Source organism: Rhamphochromis sp. 'chilingali' (assembly GCF_963969265.1).
Source record: "Rhamphochromis sp. 'chilingali' genome assembly, chromosome: 22".
NCBI lineage: Eukaryota > Metazoa > Chordata > Actinopteri > Cichliformes > Cichlidae > Rhamphochromis > Rhamphochromis sp. 'chilingali'.
In genome coordinates, this window is record NC_137950.1 from 17578857 (window position 1) to 17596812 (window position 17956).

At 41.5% G+C, this 17956-nt stretch overlaps 1 protein-coding gene across 4 annotated transcripts; it reads right to left on the reverse strand.

Annotated features, from left to right (window-relative positions):
- Nucleotides 1–609: 609 nt before the first annotated feature.
- On the reverse strand, nucleotides 610–17702 carry vwa2 (von Willebrand factor A domain containing 2). Of its 4 annotated transcripts, none has more exons than XM_080873730.1 (14): nucleotides 17574–17702; nucleotides 12938–12999; nucleotides 9365–9439; nucleotides 7089–7222; nucleotides 6904–7013; nucleotides 4280–4477; nucleotides 4049–4182; nucleotides 3754–3883; nucleotides 2854–2909; nucleotides 2663–2770; nucleotides 1988–2569; nucleotides 1308–1859; nucleotides 982–1104; nucleotides 610–749 (listed from the first exon to the last, which is right to left on the reverse strand). In XM_080873730.1, the coding sequence occupies exons 2-14, from the start codon at nucleotides 12987–12989 to the stop codon at nucleotides 619–621; spliced, it is 2385 nt and encodes a 794-aa protein (XP_080729856.1). In that variant the 5' UTR covers nucleotides 12990–12999; nucleotides 17574–17702; the 3' UTR covers nucleotides 610–618. The 4 variants fall into 4 exon arrangements, with proteins under 4 accessions (XP_080729856.1, XP_080729857.1, XP_080729858.1 ...); XM_080873731.1 differs by having other exon boundaries at nucleotides 17524–17663; XM_080873732.1 differs by lacking the exon at nucleotides 9365–9439.
- Nucleotides 17703–17956: the final 254 nt, after the last annotated feature.

Sequence of the window (17956 nt, forward strand, 5' to 3'; positions counted from 1 at the left end):
AAGAATAAAGTCTTTACTTTTGTAAGGGGAAACATTTTTGTTTCCTTCCTTTAGTTTCAGATTCCTTCCCATCAATTCATTCAAAATGTACCTGCCATCTTCTCTTGAAATCCTCAATTATTTCACCCCTCACTGGAGTATAACTACCTTTTGTACATTTAGATTTAACAATATGAATGTACTTTTTTTTCCAAATGAACCTTGACCAGCTTAGTGGATTTGCGTGTAAAAATATGGAGCGTAATATTAAAAATGGAAACGGAGGGAGTGGGAGGACCTTCTTTTTGGTTATGTAAAGAAATAAAGTTGTGTCTATTATGCATTAAAAACATTAGCATCCTGACACTGATTAATAATATAAAAGCTTAAATCCTTTAAATACAAGAGAACCGTGTTGAGACATTTGCACAACAGTGAGCACAGTGACAACAATAATAACATACAAATGGATTCAGCAGTACAGACACTTGCTGACACTGTGTGAAACTGTAAACACTGAAGCAAAAAAACAAAGCAACATTAGATTTCCCTTTGCTCCATCGTCTACCTGCAAGCATCCTCGGTTCTTAAGTGTTCATATGCTCAGTGTATACTTTGTGTTTATAAGTGCAGGGCATGTCAGGGAGTATGTCTCCGACGGTGTAGTTTGTAGCGATGCAGAAGCTCCTGGTGGTTCTTCCTCTGTCTGCTCTTCCTCCTCAGACCAGCAGGTCTTGGAAGATCCCCTCTGGATGAAGACCTGCTGCTTCCTACAAACAAACCACACAACAAGTCATGACTTGTAACCAATTCTGTCCATTTACATTTACAGTTTAATTTATGAGCTTTTAATATGGGATCAAATGCTATATCAGGATATGTATATCTAAATCAGTTTGTCTTTGTTTTTGCACTTAAGTTTTGTAGAAGGATCACTGACGAAGCTATGAAAAGTATAAATTAAGGATATAAGGAAAGAAAACTTTCATGAATGTCACTGACTTCTTTCGCAGTGCGGCCCCTCATAGCCTTGGCACTGACAGCGAAAGCTCCCTTCTGACAAGATGCAGACCCCATTATTCATACATGGGTTAGGCTTGCACAGGTTTACAGGTTTCTTCACCTCTGAAAGGAAGGAATCAACACAAAGCAGCCAATTATTTTTCATGTTAAGTTTAAAATAAACTATCTTACATCTCTGAAAAGGCTAAGTGAAGGGAAAAGAAGAAAAACTGTGTTTGCAGATCAGTTTCACACAGTTCTTTATCAACAGAAAAGGAAAATAGTTTAGGAGGTTTGGTAAAAGACAAGTTCCCCTGCATCGTTACCTGAACACAGCATCTGCACCAGGACATCCTCAAAGTACTTGAGATCCTCGTAGGACGGCACTGAGATCATGTGCTCCTCTGCACCGGCAATCTGCATCAGCCTCTCCCTCTGGACATCGCCGATACCAACCACAAGCACTGAGACTCCATTTTCTCTTATCTTTTGAGCTGGTACGACAGCATCATCCCCACCGGTGCCGTCCGTCACCACTACTACAGCCTTGTTCACTCCCGGTCGTGCGCCATTAGCTATGGTGAGAACATTAGAGTGGATGTGCAGCAACGCCCCACCCGTCGAAGCCACTCCACCCACGTACTTGGCGTCACCTACAGCCTGAATGATGGAAGAACCAGTCTCATACGTGTCCAGCTTGAAAACAGTGGTGGCTCTCCTACTGTACGCCACAAGGGCCACTTGAGCCACGTCACGGTTGATGTCGAACTGGACGGTGACGCTGCGCACAAAGTTCTGCAGGGTGGCAAAGTTATCACGGCCCACACCACCTGAAGCATCCAGGGCAAACACCAGATCTACAGCTTGACCCAGACAACCTGGAAAAGAAAAGGAAACAAAAAAAGAATATGGATAGCTAATTTGATTTTTTTTGTGTGCAATAGTATCTGACCTAATAGTGGCATTAATGTTCCAACATATTCAGCACATCTATCAGATCAAGCACCTTGCGTATCCACGCTGCAGATCTTGGCCCTCAGCTCGGGGATCTTGGAAGCGAGCCTATCAGGTGATGAGTAGGTGAGGGTCCTCTGCAGATTTCCTGTGATGTTATTCAGCTGCTCCTTTAAGCTGTCAGGTCCCACTCCTATCAGGAAGATCTCTCTGTCTCGTGCATATTTGGACGGCTCAACCACCTCATCTGCGGCAGGAGTGGCGGTGAGCAGCACCACCACACGGGGAAGGTCGTCCGCGACATCGGCAAAGACCGGCGCGCTCATAAAGCCATGGCGGGTAACATAGCGGAGGGCCTGGCCCGTGTTTGTTTCACCACCAATTAGCTGAAGTGAGTACACAGCATTAAGAAGACTCCTCAGGTCTCCTTTGAACTTGCCAACCTGGGCCTCGACTCGTGGTTCCCCGCCAAACACCGCCAGGCCGACCTTGCTGGGACTGTTAGAGCCAATCACAGTCTGCAGGAAGCGCTTTAAGAAGGACTTCAGGCGGAGAAAGCCTTCCATGGTGAGTGTGGCAGAGCCCTCAAGCAGGAAGAGCAGGTCTACAGAGCAGTCCAGCAATAATGCAGGAGCTAAGAAGAAATGGATGGTTTGGTTAATTTGCTCTCTACGTTCAAGATCCGACATAGCCTTAGCATGTAGTCAGCAGCTTTGAGTGTACTGACCACAGTGTGGGTCTCCTCCGTAGCCAGGAGGACACACGCAGTGGTAGCCCTCTGAACCTTCTGATACACATGTTCCACCATTCAGGCATGGCTGAGAATCACAGGGATCTACAGTGGAGAGAGAGATGAAGAGCGTGAGCTGCAGTTACCGCATCTCAGAGAAGTAAAAAGCGGCAAGACGAGGTTGTTACCCGGACAAATTGTTCTATGGCAGACTGTCTGGTGTCTCGTATAAACCTTGTTGTACCTGTAGAACACAAAATTCAAAATATTTTGTTAGCATTTAAAACAGTTGCTTCTAGATGGTGTGATGTGGGTAAGTTACTGACCCCCATAAGCCATTCTCTGATTTTCCCTATTAGGTAACAGAAACATATTACCTGAGCCCCAGCCATCAATTGATTCATATAATAAGTGGCCAGAGGCATTTTAGATCTCAGTTGGATTTGCCAGTCATGCGAATTGCTAGCACTCATCTAGACAGTTTCAGGTACTAGAAACAGCACACACCTTATTTCTTTTCTCTGCTTTTCCCTGAGTGTAATGGTCTACTTCCACTTGCCTCGGGCCATTTTGCTGTGGTAAAGTTGCAATGTTGTGTGAAATTAATTTTGTCAAAGGCCATTTTAATTTTGCCTGGGAGGGTCTGAAAGAATTACACTGCTGTAGCTTGTTTTGTATTAACACCCTCACACTGACACAGCACATTAACACATGGGAGTTACCCTGTTCCACTGCTGTCTTGTGGCTCATTGAGCAATGAGGGGGAAAAAAACACTGTTACACACTTAGATCCAATGCAACGTCCAAAACAGATCATATTAGGAAACTATACAGTGCTGTGCTAAAGTCCTGAGCCACCCCATGATCGTGTTGTCTCTACACAGACAACTTAGCATGCTGTACAGTTTCAGGTTAAAGAACTGTTAAAGAATTTAAGAAATCTGGATAAATAGGAGGACAAAAGAAGTAGTGACACATCTAAAAAACAAATAAACAACTATCTACAGCAGATGAGCCGTGTCAAGACTTTTGCACAGTACTGTATACTGCAGCTACGACATTTGAAAGTAAAACCTTTAAACACTTGCCTGTAGTAGGGACAGAGAGATGTGTATGGGGAATAGCCTTTGGAACCTTTCCAACACATGTAGTTCCCCTGCAGCTCTTTAACTGTCTCCAGTGTCTTCCTCTCACAGGGAAATGTCTCCATCCGACAGCCTGGAGAACAGGGTTGAGACAGGGGTTAGGAGGAGACTGGACACTGAGCAATGAGGGACTAGAAAAAAGGGGGTAGTGCAGCACAAAACAAGGATGTTAGAGAAAAGGATTCCCATTCACTTCTTTAACAAACAAGCACGAATAGTTGTTAGTGGAAAGTCCAACCTGCGGGTGTGGCGTTGCAGAAAGAAAACGTGCTCAGTGTTGTGTACAGGCCATTGACACCATCATGGAAATGCTCGGCGAGGAAAACGTGGCTCTCTGTTGGCTCACTGGCTAAAGCGTGAAGCTCCTCCCATCTGAAAACATATAGAGATGGCTTAGTATATAAAGAAATGTACACATACTTTAATGAATTATTATAGGGAAAGTTTATTGTGGAGCTGTCAAACATACTTGGGGTAGCGCAAGCCCACAGCAAACACAACCACGCCTGTGTCTTTGAGCTGAGCAGCTGCCAGCACCGAGTTGCCCTGAGATCTCCCATCTGACATCAGGATGACGATGCGAGGCACACTGGAAGAGTTACGGCCGCCCGGGAAACCCTTCCTGAGGATGTACTTCAGAGCCAGGCCTGTCTGGGTGCTGCCTCCCCTGTGGGTAGAGAATTCGGAAAAGCGAAATAGCAGGATTTCTGTGTTTTTGTTTGAAAAATACTGAGGAGTTAGAGCGCATGTACTGTACTACAGCAGATGTCAGCAAGGTCAATAAACTGCTGCATATCACAGCCAAAGTAAACTAAAGATTACATTTGGATGGATTTCTCTTTAAGTTCTTGGACTCTAAATGTATGTTGGCTGCGTTTCATCACCCCAGGCCTCGTGACACACATTTAAATCATTTTCGGTTTTGTTTTTGTTTAACATAAATGTCCATCCTTTCATTTTCAAAGTGTAGACACTGAGAAAAAGATCCTTTCCAGGTGACAGAGGACAGATGTGGTGAAACAAACGCTACAAGTGTCTTCCTCGCCAATCTAACCTCCTTAGAACAGATCTGTGTGAGCATATGCTCCACAAATATCTTCAAAATATTGAGACTAAGAAACTTGCGCTTCTTTGAACTACAATAATCTCAAACAACAATGTGAACAAAAACACATCTGCATTTAAAGCAGCTTTCAGTTGCTCCCTTGTCATCAAGCGTCACCAGCTAGGTCTGCACATTTGATTTGGCAGCATTTTATGCCAGATGCCATTTCTGGTGAAACACCACAGAGATTTGTGTCGCCTGCTGAACTTGAACCGCAACCTTTTGCTTGCCAAATGAATGTGTTAAGCACTTAACTACATGACTTTTACTGGTAATAATCAGAGGTTAAAGTGGGCTGGAGCAATTAGTTTCAAAGCAGCCACTGAAACGTTTTTGACTGAAATTGTAATTTTAATTTTAGATGTAATGTCCTAATTCAGAGTTTCTGAGAGATTGGATCAATTATGATGATTAGCTGAACTGGCCGAATGGAATATGACAATTTCGCGTCATTAAAGGTTGCATGAAAATACGGGCAATTTATTGTAGTTTTCAGAACTAGAATAAAGTTTACAGTGATGTGCTATATTGGAGTGATCAGTTTACTGTAATAATACATCAAAGGTAACAGATAATACTTTTTTTTGCTACTTTAATCACTGGTAATAATGATAATAATGCAATAAATCCAATAAAAATGCATAAAGTTCTCTAACATTTCCAAAGTTGCTATAACATTTCTACTGATGTTGAGTCAGTCGCTACATTAATTCATTTTGTGGTAATGTGACTGGTTATAGGTTTCAATTCTATGTACCCACTTCAAACCAGCTGGTGGGTCAAACTGTTACTTCCACATTGTGAACAACACACACACACGGTCAAATTACCATCCTCTTCCTCGGTTTATGCACTTATCCAATATCCAGTGACCACCTGTGGAGGGCCTCTAATCTGAAATTAATTTGTTTTCCTTTTCAGGGAGCATTTGGTGCTACTTAGCCACATGTGTGCATGTGTATGTGTTTTGCTGTCAGCATAGTTTAAGGGATTTATAAAATATAAGATGAGGACAAGAAAATGTTGCCAGTCTGGATATGTTCGACCTAATTCTATCACCTTTTTTATTCATTTACTCTTGGATTTGTTTTCTTAAACATGACAGTCTGGTTTTAAAAACATAGAAAAAGGCATGCCTCCAACAGGGACATACCATTTTGTTAGATGGTAAATGGCCTGTATTTATATAGCGCTTTACTAGTCCCTAAGGACCCCAAAGCGCTTTACATATCCAGTCATCCACCCATTCACACACACATTCACACACTGGTGATGGCAAGCTACATTGTAGCCACAGCCACCCTGGGGCGCACTGACAGAGGCGAGGCTGCCGGACACTGGCGCCACCGGGCCCTCTGACCACCACCAGTAGGCAACGGGTGAAGTGTCTTGCCCAAGGACACAACGACCGAGACTGTCCAAGCCGGGGCTCGAACCGGCAACCTTCCGATTACGAGGCAAACTCCCAACTCTTGAGCCACGATCGCCCCACACTAGGTCTTTTTTTCAGCTGTCAAAATAGATGAACTACTGAATCTTCTGTGGCAAATATAACACACGCATACAGTTTTGTAATCTCAGTCTGCACTAACAGCATCTTGCACTTCCAGGCCGGTTGATAACAATGGAAACGCTAGAAGAAAAAATAAAGAGGACGCCTGCCAATGTAGGCTCTCTGTTTTCCAAATCAAAGAAAGCTGTGAGCCACAAATGTTTTGACTCCATCCTTAGAAGTGTTGCTTGCTAATTAAAATCTTAAAATAATGTCGCCTGCTTCTCCAGTGAGCGCAGATGATTTAAAACAGTTAATTTCATAATGGATGTCAAAAAAACCCTGTTTAGACACATTTTCCACATTTCTTTAAAGCTTTCATTTATGTCCCGGATCCTTCATAGTTATAACTCATTAATATACAAAACCAAACTTAAGTTAAAGGCTTGAGTTCACATATTGAGCTACTCGTGCTCAGATGGCAGCAGAGACACACCTGTAAGAAATGCTCTTTATCTGCTTCTTCAGCTCCTGCTTGGTGGAGTATGAGTCCAGGGTAAACTCAAGCCGAGGAGTTGAGCCAAACTGAATTAAACCAACTCGCACCTGCACAGGGAGAAATTACAAGAGCACTGACTGACAGGATGCGAAGACGGCGAGAGACAAGAGATCAACCCAAACCTTATCTGCTCCGATGTCTAGTGCTTGACAGAGTTTGATCGCATAGTGTTTGGACCTCTCGAAGCTGCCTTTCCCAACGCTGTAGGAACCATCCATGAGGAAGAGGATATCCATGACTGCTGAGCACTGCATCACTTCCCATTAAAGCAAACACACACAGAATAATTCACACAGAGGGTACAGACGAAGATGGGTCAATAGGTCCAAACTCATTCACTAGCTTCCCCACATTCCTGTATTATATTGGTTTTCCTGGCTGGGTATCAAATGGACCGTTGCAGACAAAAATAGTATCTAGACATAATAAGAGAAAACAAACTCTGCATGTCAAAGCTCATTTTATTTTCTTATATTTTCCCTTTCACACATTAAACTACTACCAAGCGAAAAGCTTTCTCTCTCTTTCATGCACGTTTGTACTTGCTGGGTGCATCAGCTGATTATGAACAGAGCCATTAGGGGCACATTACACGTGCAGCGTGTGTCATCTGTCTGTCATTTGAGTCATCTGCTTATAGAAAAGTCACATACACCACTGACACAGACCACCAACTTCTAAGTATTTCTGTCTCACAACTTGTTATCCATTTCTGATTTAGGCTCTCTGGCTCATTTACTGTGTGCTGCTCAGCTGACTTACATCCAGTTACAGGCATGCAGGTTGACATCATGACCAAGCATGTCACAACAATTCCTAGCAACAACCCTCATGTGAAAAAAAACATTGATTCAGTAGATTGTAAAACTACCTTTAGCAGCAGTAACTTGAAGTAATTTTTTGTAAGAATTTATCTGTCTTTTACGTGATTGTGGAAGTATTTTGGCTCATTATTGTTAACAGCATTCCTCCGGTTCATTAAAATTGCCATTGACGTCTATAGACGTCAATTACATTTTTCAATGGGAGGGGCTAGAATACAACCTCGGGCAACTTGAAAAACTGAAGCCCACCAGCAGTAAAAGTAGACCTGCAAGGAGGTGCAGGGTTTGCGCACGTAAGGGATTGCGCAGTGAAACAAAAATGTGGTGCAAGTCTTGTTGTGTGCCCTTGCATCCCGGAAAGTGTTATAATGATTACCACACAAAAGTGAATTATTCATTGTGAATAAATGTTTCACTATGTACATTTTATTTTTTCATATATTTGTAAATAAATTGTTTTGATAAAACATAACCTTTCTCAGTGTTATTTCTGTTTTATAGAAGTGAAAAACTATTTTATATGTTAGAGGTGTCACAAAGCAAGAAATATTAGTGTCAAAGGCACTTTTCTGCTTGAAATGTATTTTTCACAAAAAGCTCGTTTTCTCCCTTTTTTTGGTCAAAACAGGCATTTTTGGTGGAACCCACCTCTCTTCTACAGCTGATTACTAAAGAATGGAAAATGGTAGAAACAAGCTTTTTTTTTGGATGAAAGAAGAGAGTCTGTTCTTCATTTTGGTAGGTTCAGCGTTTATATGATCATAACACACAGTTTTCTGTGGCTCTTCAAAAATGAGTAAAAATGCTCAAAAACCCTGGCAGTGGGGAGTTACCTGATTTGAAAATGGCTGGCAGTGAATGAGTTAAGTGTCTTGATTCTCTTGTTTTTAGCCATTCTGTTGTAGATTCTGCTGTTCTATTGATCTTTATCTTGCTGCATGACCCAATTTGGACCAAACATTACCTGTTGGACAGATGGCCTCACATTAGGCTGAATACTTTGAGTCACTGACTCATGGTTGAGTCGATGACTACAAGGTACCCTGGTCTTATGGCAGCAAAGCAATCCTAAATCATCACCCCTTCACCTCTGAGTTTGACATGTGGCAAGAGATGTTTGTGCATTGTGCATTATGACCAAACATCTCCACTTTGGTCTCATCTGTTTAGATGCAAACCTAAGCTGTGCTGTCATGTTCTTATTAGTGACAGGCACCTTTTATCTAGCAACCCTTCCAAAAAAAAACATACTTGTTGTGTCTTTTTGTAATTGTGATATCATGAACTTTAACATTTAACATGCTAACTGAAGCCTGTAGAATGTGAGATATAGTTCTCTGGTTTTATACAGTTTCTAAGAGGATTGCGCAGCCAGATCTTAGGTTGAATTTGCTGGGCATCAACACACACCTGAATGCTCCAAACCACAGAACTGCCAAAACTGCTGCTTTTACAGAGGTGACCCCTGATGATCAAAAAGTCAAGCGCCTGGCTGCTACTTACCTATGGAAGCAGTGCTTCATTTTTCACATGACTGTACATTTTATGTGTTAACCATTTTGTAAGGTACTCACTTTCTCCTGCAGAGTTGATTTTCACAATGTTCTCATGGCTGGTTTGAATCTCCTGCACAGAGGTGCCGTGCTGAACTAGCAGGCACCAACAACACAGAGAGCAGTCAGATATTTACTCAGTCTTTATTTATTCACCTACAGTCACTAGAGGTGGGAATCACCATACATCCCACGATACGATATTATCACAATACTTAACGCACGATACGATATTATTGCAATTTTTTAAAATATTTTGCGATATTCAGATTCTGTACATAAAGGTTTATCAATATTCATTTTATCTAATATCAAAGTCTCGCACTCAGTCTTTCTCTCATTTCAGTCAGTTTTATTGCTGACAAACTGAACAGTTTGTATTACAGTCTAGTCCAACTTAACTGAATGCAACCATCTGGTACAATTATAGCTATTCTGAACTATGCAATATGAAAACTATGCAGCCCCTTCAGCAACTGAAGAATTTGAAAGTAAATTAAAACAAAATATAATTTTACATTAAATAAAAAAAGTTTTAAACTTAATTAAAATAAAACATGTCTTAAATTAAAATAAGTAAACTGTCATGTTTATTGCTGCCAAAAAACAGTTAAACACATTTGGACAGTGAAGGAATGTCAGGACTCTTGCTCAGAAAAAGGATCAACATGCTCTGAAGTCAGAGCACAAAAACCTTTTTTGTAACAAAATATCGATTTCTGCTGTCCCTGTATCGATACATTATTAGCAAACAAAATATCACGATATTACACAGTATCGATTTTTCCCCCACCCCTAACAGTCACAGTAAATTTACATATGAAGCACTAACCTATGAGAGAGAGGCCAAAATAACTTGGAATAAATTAGAAATAGGTGAAACGTGGCTTATCACACATTTAACTGATTTTCTAAATGTGTCTAGACTACTGTAATCTAAAAGAACATATTCAAGCTTAAAACATTTAGGGTCCGGATCTCCACAAGGTTTCAAACACTTATAAATTATCATTGCAATTTCAATTTGTTTATATCTTAGTTTTAGTTGGATCCTCACCAGCTCCCATTAAAAGTCACAATTTTTCATCAGTTTCAGATTCACAAAATACTTCATATAAAAAAACCATGCTCTGACCTGTAGACCATTACTCTTCATGTTAACTTTATTTATTATCATTGTTCAGACATCCTATAGAGCTGTGAGAAAAGAAAAATAACCAATAAATTGGATGCTTTCCCTAAAGCCAAAATAGACTCCCACATGAGCCCTATTCTAATGGATAATTGAGTATTTCAAGCTAATGTGAGCAGACAAGTGAAGAAAACCATTCTTTCGCTCCATTCAGTCAAAGGACGCTCTTCTATTCAGGCACACGTACGGCTCAGAGGAGAGCAAGGACATGTTTTCGTGTGAACATGGCTTTTTGTCCGACAGAGGCATTTGTTCGGCACAGAGAAGGGAGCACTTGAGTGATTTTACAAACGTGCGTTGCCACGCTGAACAGATTCCACACTCTGAATACCACAGTGCTTCTTTTCAGTTAGAAAGAAAGTGTGAGTTCGTCCTCCCGTAATGCTTCAGGCTGTCTGTGTCTTGCTGATTTAGTGCCTGCACATCAGCTAAAACAGGTGATAAAAAGTCAAACGAGCCGAACGATAAAGCGCAACCGAAAACATCAAAGAAAGGTTGCACGTACAAAAGTTTGATGGGATTATTTAGTGCCGACATTGGCTTTGTCCTCATATTTTGCACTCATATTTCTGTCACTGATGTTGTCCGGTGAGAGGCGAGGAGAAAAATACTGGCTGACATTGATTTTTTTTCTTTTAAACATCATTTTTTGGGCCTTTTTGCCTTTGTTAGATTGGCGAAGGGAAGAATAGACAGTTGGATAGTAAGGTAGGTGGTTTGATTCCTGGCTTCTCCAGTCTGCATTATAAAAGTATCCTTGGGCAAGACACTGAACTCCAAGTTACTTTCCGATATATACATGTGTGTAAATGTTAGAAGAGAAAGAACTTGCATGAATACGGCATATTGTATAAAGCGCTTTGAATGCTCAAGAAGGGCATGAACTAGTTTGCAGAGAATACTGTTCTTCCAGAGGAAAGAAGGGAACCAGCTTAAGTCAGGGTGTCAAGACTTTCGCAAACTCAGCACTAACCTTGAGTCCTTTTTATTATTTTTGACAACCTTTGTTTAAATCTGATTTCTTTGCAGGCTGCCACGGGTGATTAATGGTGAAATGCAACATGCATTTAGCAAAAGACATGTCAGTGGTTGTAAAAAAAATAAAGGGAAAGTATGCAACATATAAATAATAAAACCAATTCAATATTTTATTGTTAAATTTTGAGCACAACTAAAACTCTGAAGTGGCAATAATATCATTTTTTAAAGCTCATGACTTTTTTTTTTTTCTTCAACCATTCATTCATAGGAGTAAAGGCCTTCATCGGGTCATGAAACATTAAGCACAACACTAATAATTAAAGAAACCTACCACCTGCAAACCAGACCTCTGCTCTCCGACCTCGCCACAATCCTGACCCTTTCAGCTTCCTCGAATTCCAACAACGCCGCAGCCCCAAAGCACTCCTGACAGTGGACGTTTAGGTTCTTGGCAAGCGGCATTTTCACGGTCAGTGTGGGGCCCACAGTGCTCTGAACAAAACATCTATCTGTTCAGCCGAGCGACTCTAGCAGAATGACTGTATCTTTAATGTGTGTGAAAGACGATTTAGCAGAAAAATCAGGAACAAGATAATAAATGTAAACCCTGCAGCTGAAGGGTTGATGTCAATTGGCATCAATCCCACGAGATCAACACAATATCTCCCTGAAATCAGAAAAATAACAGGGATTAGCCTGCCCCTATCTGTGGAATTCAATTTGACAGGCTGGATTACATGGATATCTTGCACTGAAACATGTTATCTGTGTTGTCAGCGTGTCGTCTCTTGACAGGGTAAGACAGTCTGGTGTGCTCAAGTTCAAAGTCTTAAAATGACCCATAATAAATAGTTAGGATGGGGCTAAAGCTGTCATTTTTGAAAACAATTCAAGGATTATATTGCCCCACGACTCCCGCCTCTTCCCTCAGGCACATACCGATGGACTCTGGTCAATGGGAACAATGCAATGGAAGAGATGCAAAGTTTGCCTCGCAAAACAAGCAGCATGTCAAGCACACGTGGCAGGAAAGCACTTTGATGCGAGACTTGACAGGTTAAAGCTGTGAAATGTCTCATAAAGAATCTCAGGTGGTCCAGAGGCGCTTCAGTGATTCACCGCACATTTTCCATCAAGCAGGGCATGTTCTCACAAGCACCAACACAATGAACATTTTCAACACTATATTTACAAGAACATTAAACTTTTCCTGAGCAAAAACAACCATAACCATCAGTACATACCTAATATTAGCATTTATTTCCAATGCTAACCCTGACACAGCGCTGTATCCACTGACTTTTATTTACAAAGCATCCATAATGCGCAAGCAGATATTCCAAAATAGTACTTAAAACACTCCTCCCACTAATGGCTCTGAGGCACAGAAGGCAAAACAGTAATAAAATCAATAAACCGACCTTGAAAAAGCAGCACAGTTAAGAGGGAGGAGAGGCAGATATGAAAGTTCATCCTGGGACGCCTGGAACGACAACAAAAGGGACACTTAGCCAGAATGCAAAGTAAAAGCACTAAAATGCACATATATCTGGGGGGGTTTTCTTGTTCACGGGTGAAAGTCTTTTGTTATTCTCAAGGTGAAAAAAACTTTAGCAATATAATCCATCAGACAGACAAAATGTCAGAGACACTGGCAAAGGAGCCAGAAATTATGAGAAAGGTTTTTTTGTGAGCCGTTTTTGTGTTATACGGAAAACCACTTAAGCCTTGACACAATTCAGGAAATGTGCTATAGTGCTAGCCAAGGGACATGAGGACAAGTCTGTGTAACCCTACCAAGTAAAAATGAAAAAGTCATCAGCAACAGGGCACAACTACATTCGATCAGGGGGGCCAGGGGGTAAGTAACCCAAGACTGACTGCACTGTTACCATATTTTCATAGCTAAGTGTAGCTAAGTGGTTGAACTTTGGCCTTTCAAAGAGTGTCCATAGAGAAAAACCAGGGTGGTTGCAAAAACTTTTTAAAATATTTTCATACTATGCCTTAATAATTTTTCCTCAAACCTGATGCTGGGATCTACCTTTACTCTCATCAAGTTCACCATTCTCAGTGTGGGAATGACCCTAAACGTCCAGACATAATTTAGGAGAATTTAGAAGCTCTGTTTTGGTATTATTACCCTGGGAAAAGTGGCCTAACAGCATAATGTTGCCCTCAGGCAACAAACCACTAAATTCTATTTTGGTTATTAAATTAAAACAAAATCCAATACACTTCTTCAGATATTCGTCTACACGCCCAGAATTTTTTATTTAGTTATTTCAACTAATTCTACAGTGTAATAATCAAAAACACATGTGCCATTCTGAGAGACAGGACAAAACAACTGAGCATCGTTTAAAAGCTACAGGCTACCGGAATATTGTTGCTGACCATGTCCGTCCCCTTAAGACCACAGTCTCCCCATGTCGCAAAGCTCAGATCAAACTGGATCCTTGAATATAACAATACTCAGCACACATAACTGTACTCAACTGGCCTCCAGAGTCACCAGCTCTTAATTCAGAAAAGAACCTTTGGGATGTGGTGGAGCGAGAGATTCACATCGTGGATATACAGCTAACAAATGTGAAGCAACTGCATCATGCAATTGCTGCACATTTATTTAAGTGGGTCTAAGCCAGTACCAGCCAGGTATACCTAATAAAGTGGCCAGTGAACGTAACTCACTTAACAAAGGTATCTTGATACCAGCATGTATACATATAAGTGTTTTGTCTGGGTTAAAAAGAATCCCATACGTTCCAAATAAAGCTCTTCAAGCAGGAGGGGGGGGGGGGGGGGGGGGGGGGGGGGAGAGATTCCAACAAGATACGAGCTATGTAAATATGTGTGTTTGAGAGTGTAATCCATGTTTACCACAGTGGTCACCCAGGAGCTGGGATACCAGAATATGCTGACATAGCCCCACGGCCATCTACAAACCCACTGATTATGATTTGATTACACATGCCAACTGTTAAGCAAGCATACAACCTGACCTCAGGTTAGCCGCACCATTACAATGACAGTCACATGTTGTGACTGTTTGATACACATACAATGTTAAGGGGGATGCATATAATATCTGATTAACTCTGGGAGCTGATAAGCAGGGCTAAAATATCCTTCCTGTGGCTGAAAAGACTGTGTGTGGTCCAACAGGTATGCATATTATAGAGACTAATATTTCCCTAGAAAGTAACCTTATACGGGCATTCCTTTCTTATGGGGACAAAACACAACACTCCTTAAAGGCAGTGGCCTTTAAAGTAAAGACTGCTTTAAGATTAGCAGTTCTAATTAATGTTAGAGCACATTTAAACAACTCAGTGTAAGTTAATGTTATATCCAATTAAATCATGGTTATATAATTGTGTGTGGACTTGCTCCAACAAAAGCCCACTATGCCTGTGGGATCTGACATTTTTGTGGGGACCAAAATGCTGGATCCCAAAAGCTTACATAGCTGGCCGAAGGTTAATACTTGACTTTAGGTATTCAGTAATGACATCTATGGTTAGGGTAAGGGGGCGTGGCATGTATTATGTAAGTGACAGGTCCCCACAAAGATAGCCGTACTAAAATATGTGTATCTGTGTATAGGTAGACCAGAGAAACCCTCTGTACAGGTAAAGCCGCGTGTATTTCTGAGACAGGGATGTGATTGTGTGCAGGATGGAGCCCCTCTTTAAGAGGAGTCTGTGTGTCTGTGATACAGATCTGCAGAGCTGACATGGTGTGGCTGTCTGAGAAGGCACGTGCTGATAAACATCAAGAAAAAGCTATTGATGCTCATTTTGTGCACTCGCTGGTACGTCTTGCTGACAACAGATTTCATTACTTCCACGGGGGTGCAGCTTAGAGCGCCCATGCTTGCACAGGGAAGCAGCCGACCATGCCGGCATATAAAAGACACTTTTACAGTAAACGTGTGTAGTGCGCACACCTGTCTCAAAATTGGCTTCTTCTTCACAAGCATTCCTGCCCTCCCCGAGTCTGCGTGCCAGCGAACAGCTTCTCAGCTGTCTGCTCTGGAATAGTGGTTCCAGCTAAATGAGCAAAACTGCACAGATCAGCCTGTCAGGGGAGTGAAAAGCTAATTAAAGTGCTACACTCTCCTAACCTAATGTCTTTCATATTTCTTATGTGAATGGGATGATTAACCCATAAAATATTAGCGCTCAATTTCAGTGGTAAAATAATGGAGGAAGAGGAAGGGCCAAGTCAAGCTTTCCCACCAAACTGTATGCTTGGTGGTAAATTGCCTTCATGCTGTATAATTAGAAAGGAGCACCAGTTTTTGAACAAGCTTCATAGAAACGGCAGAGATCTTGTAACCTGCACTTGGGAGTGAGTGTGTTACTCTAAGAAACATCCTGACAGTGTAAATCATTTTAGGGTGACTCACCTGAAACAGCTGCTTTAAAAACAGCAGAGAGCAAATGTGAAAAACTGTGCAGCACGGCAGTGATTAAAAGCCACAAAATGCTTTGGTATGTACCCACTGTAGTGATGTGTTGCTCTAACAAGTCGGAAACCACACACAGACAGACAGAGGATGCAGTCTCTGATGGGATTTTGAGGCAGCTTATCATCAGTTCCCAGTTAATCAAGCTAAATAAGATTATTGTTTAGAATAATTTGCAGCAAATCCAGTTTGTGCAAATAAGAACTCATTTTATTTTATTTTTTATGTTGTGTGTCATTGAGTTTATTGATACACACTCTGACAAGCCAGATCATTAGGTACACACTTTGCCAGTTTCTGCCCCTAGATTACTTAATTCTTTGTGGCACCGATTCCAAGGTGCCACAAGCATTCCCTAAGAGATTTTGGCCCATACTGGCATTTTAGCACAGCTGCTGCAGATTTGTTGGATACATATCTCTCATTCCTCCACATCCCAAAAGGTGTTCTACTGGATAGAGATTTGGTGACTGTGAGAAACCAGTTTGAGTGATTTGAGCTTTGTCATCCTGCTGGAAGAAGCCATCAGAAGATGGGTACACTGGGGCCATAAAGCGATAGACATGGTCAACAACAGGTAGGTTACTGCATTTAAATGATGCTCAGTTTGTACTTAGGGGCCCAAAGTGTGTCAAGAAAATATCCCCAACATCATTACACCAACAGCAGTTTGAACATATAACACAAGGCAGGAAGGACCCATGCTTTCATATTGTTTAAATGCTGACCCTTCCAAATATCACAGCAAAAATTGAGACTTATCAGTCGAGATATTTCCCAATCTTCTGTTGTCCAATTGTGATGACCATGTGCAAATGTGTGATCTTCTGCTGCTGTTGCCCAAGAGATGCTCTTCGGCACACCTTGGTTTTAACAACTAGTTATTTACTGTAGTTTTCCTATCATTTTAAAGCAATTTATTGCACCCATCTCCTTCAAGATTTATTATCGTGCATACCTTTGCTATACCAAGTGGTTATCTGTTGCCTTTGTATCAGCTTGAAGCAGTAGAGCACCGTTGGGTTCACTCTGTAAACACTGCAGCGAAATGTCAGGTGATTTGAGCTTCAGGAGGCTCCTTTGACCACTTCTACATGTCGAAATACTCTGAGCTGCTTCTGTGTGATTGGCTCATTAGATATTCGTGTTGGGGGGGATTAAGGTGCACCTTACAAATTTAGCGGGGAATATATTCAAATGCCTGGGATAAAACGTCGCTAAATTATTAGCATTATTTAACGGTAGCAGAGTTTACAGCGGTGGGTTAAATGTGTTTAATTTTCCCTCTGGCCTGAACCTCTAGTCAAGTCTGTCCACACCTGGTCACTGTTCCGCGTATGGCAGGTTTAAAGTCAGGTACAAGGTCCTAGCATGCTAACATTACAGTCAAAAATGGAAAGGCAGGTTTCGTCAGTATGCATATCCAAAGTGGTATTCCTTAAACCTTTTAAGCAATCTCGTAAATTCCTTTAGGTTACATTAAAAAAAAAAAATCATTGTACAGTAACTTGTTAACTCAAACAGCAAACTTACTAAACTGCTACAGAAAGTCAACCGTCACCAGCACATCCAAACCCACGCACCGATAAATCGTCTCCTCGCCGACCGCAGATTTTTCTCCTTTAAGCTGGAGCGCGTCTTCCGCAGACCGGTCCTCTCCGTCCTAACACCACCTTGTTTCCGCACTGATTTGATTTAATGAGGCGCTTTGCCTCCGACCAGAGAGGGAGCTGCGACCCCACCTACCCGACATGCCTATCCCTGAGGTACCTGCACAGATGAGTACTTCACATGACCTCCTCCCATCTCCAACAGGTACGAAAACGGAGTGGCTTAGATAGTTTTACATCCTGGTACCACTTAAGACACATGAAACTACAGAGGCATTAAAGTTAAACTTTTTCCCTTTGGTTTACTGTATAGAAAGCTTTAGTAATCCATCAGCTTAAAAGAACACAAACATCGC

Excerpts from the sequence above, each read along its gene's own strand:
- vwa2 (XM_080873730.1), bottom strand. The coding sequence starts at position 12,989 with ATGAACTTTCATATCTGCCTCTCCTCCCTCTTAACTGTGCTGCTTTTT. Across the intron at positions 7,223-9,364 it reads AATCAACTCTGCAGGAGAAA|TGATGCAGTGCTCAGCAGTC; the intron begins GTGAGTACCTTA and ends TTTAATGGGAAG. Across the intron at positions 1,860-1,987 it reads CTGCAGCGTGGATACGCAAG|GTTGTCTGGGTCAAGCTGTA; the intron begins GTGCTTGATCTG and ends TTTCTTTTCCAG.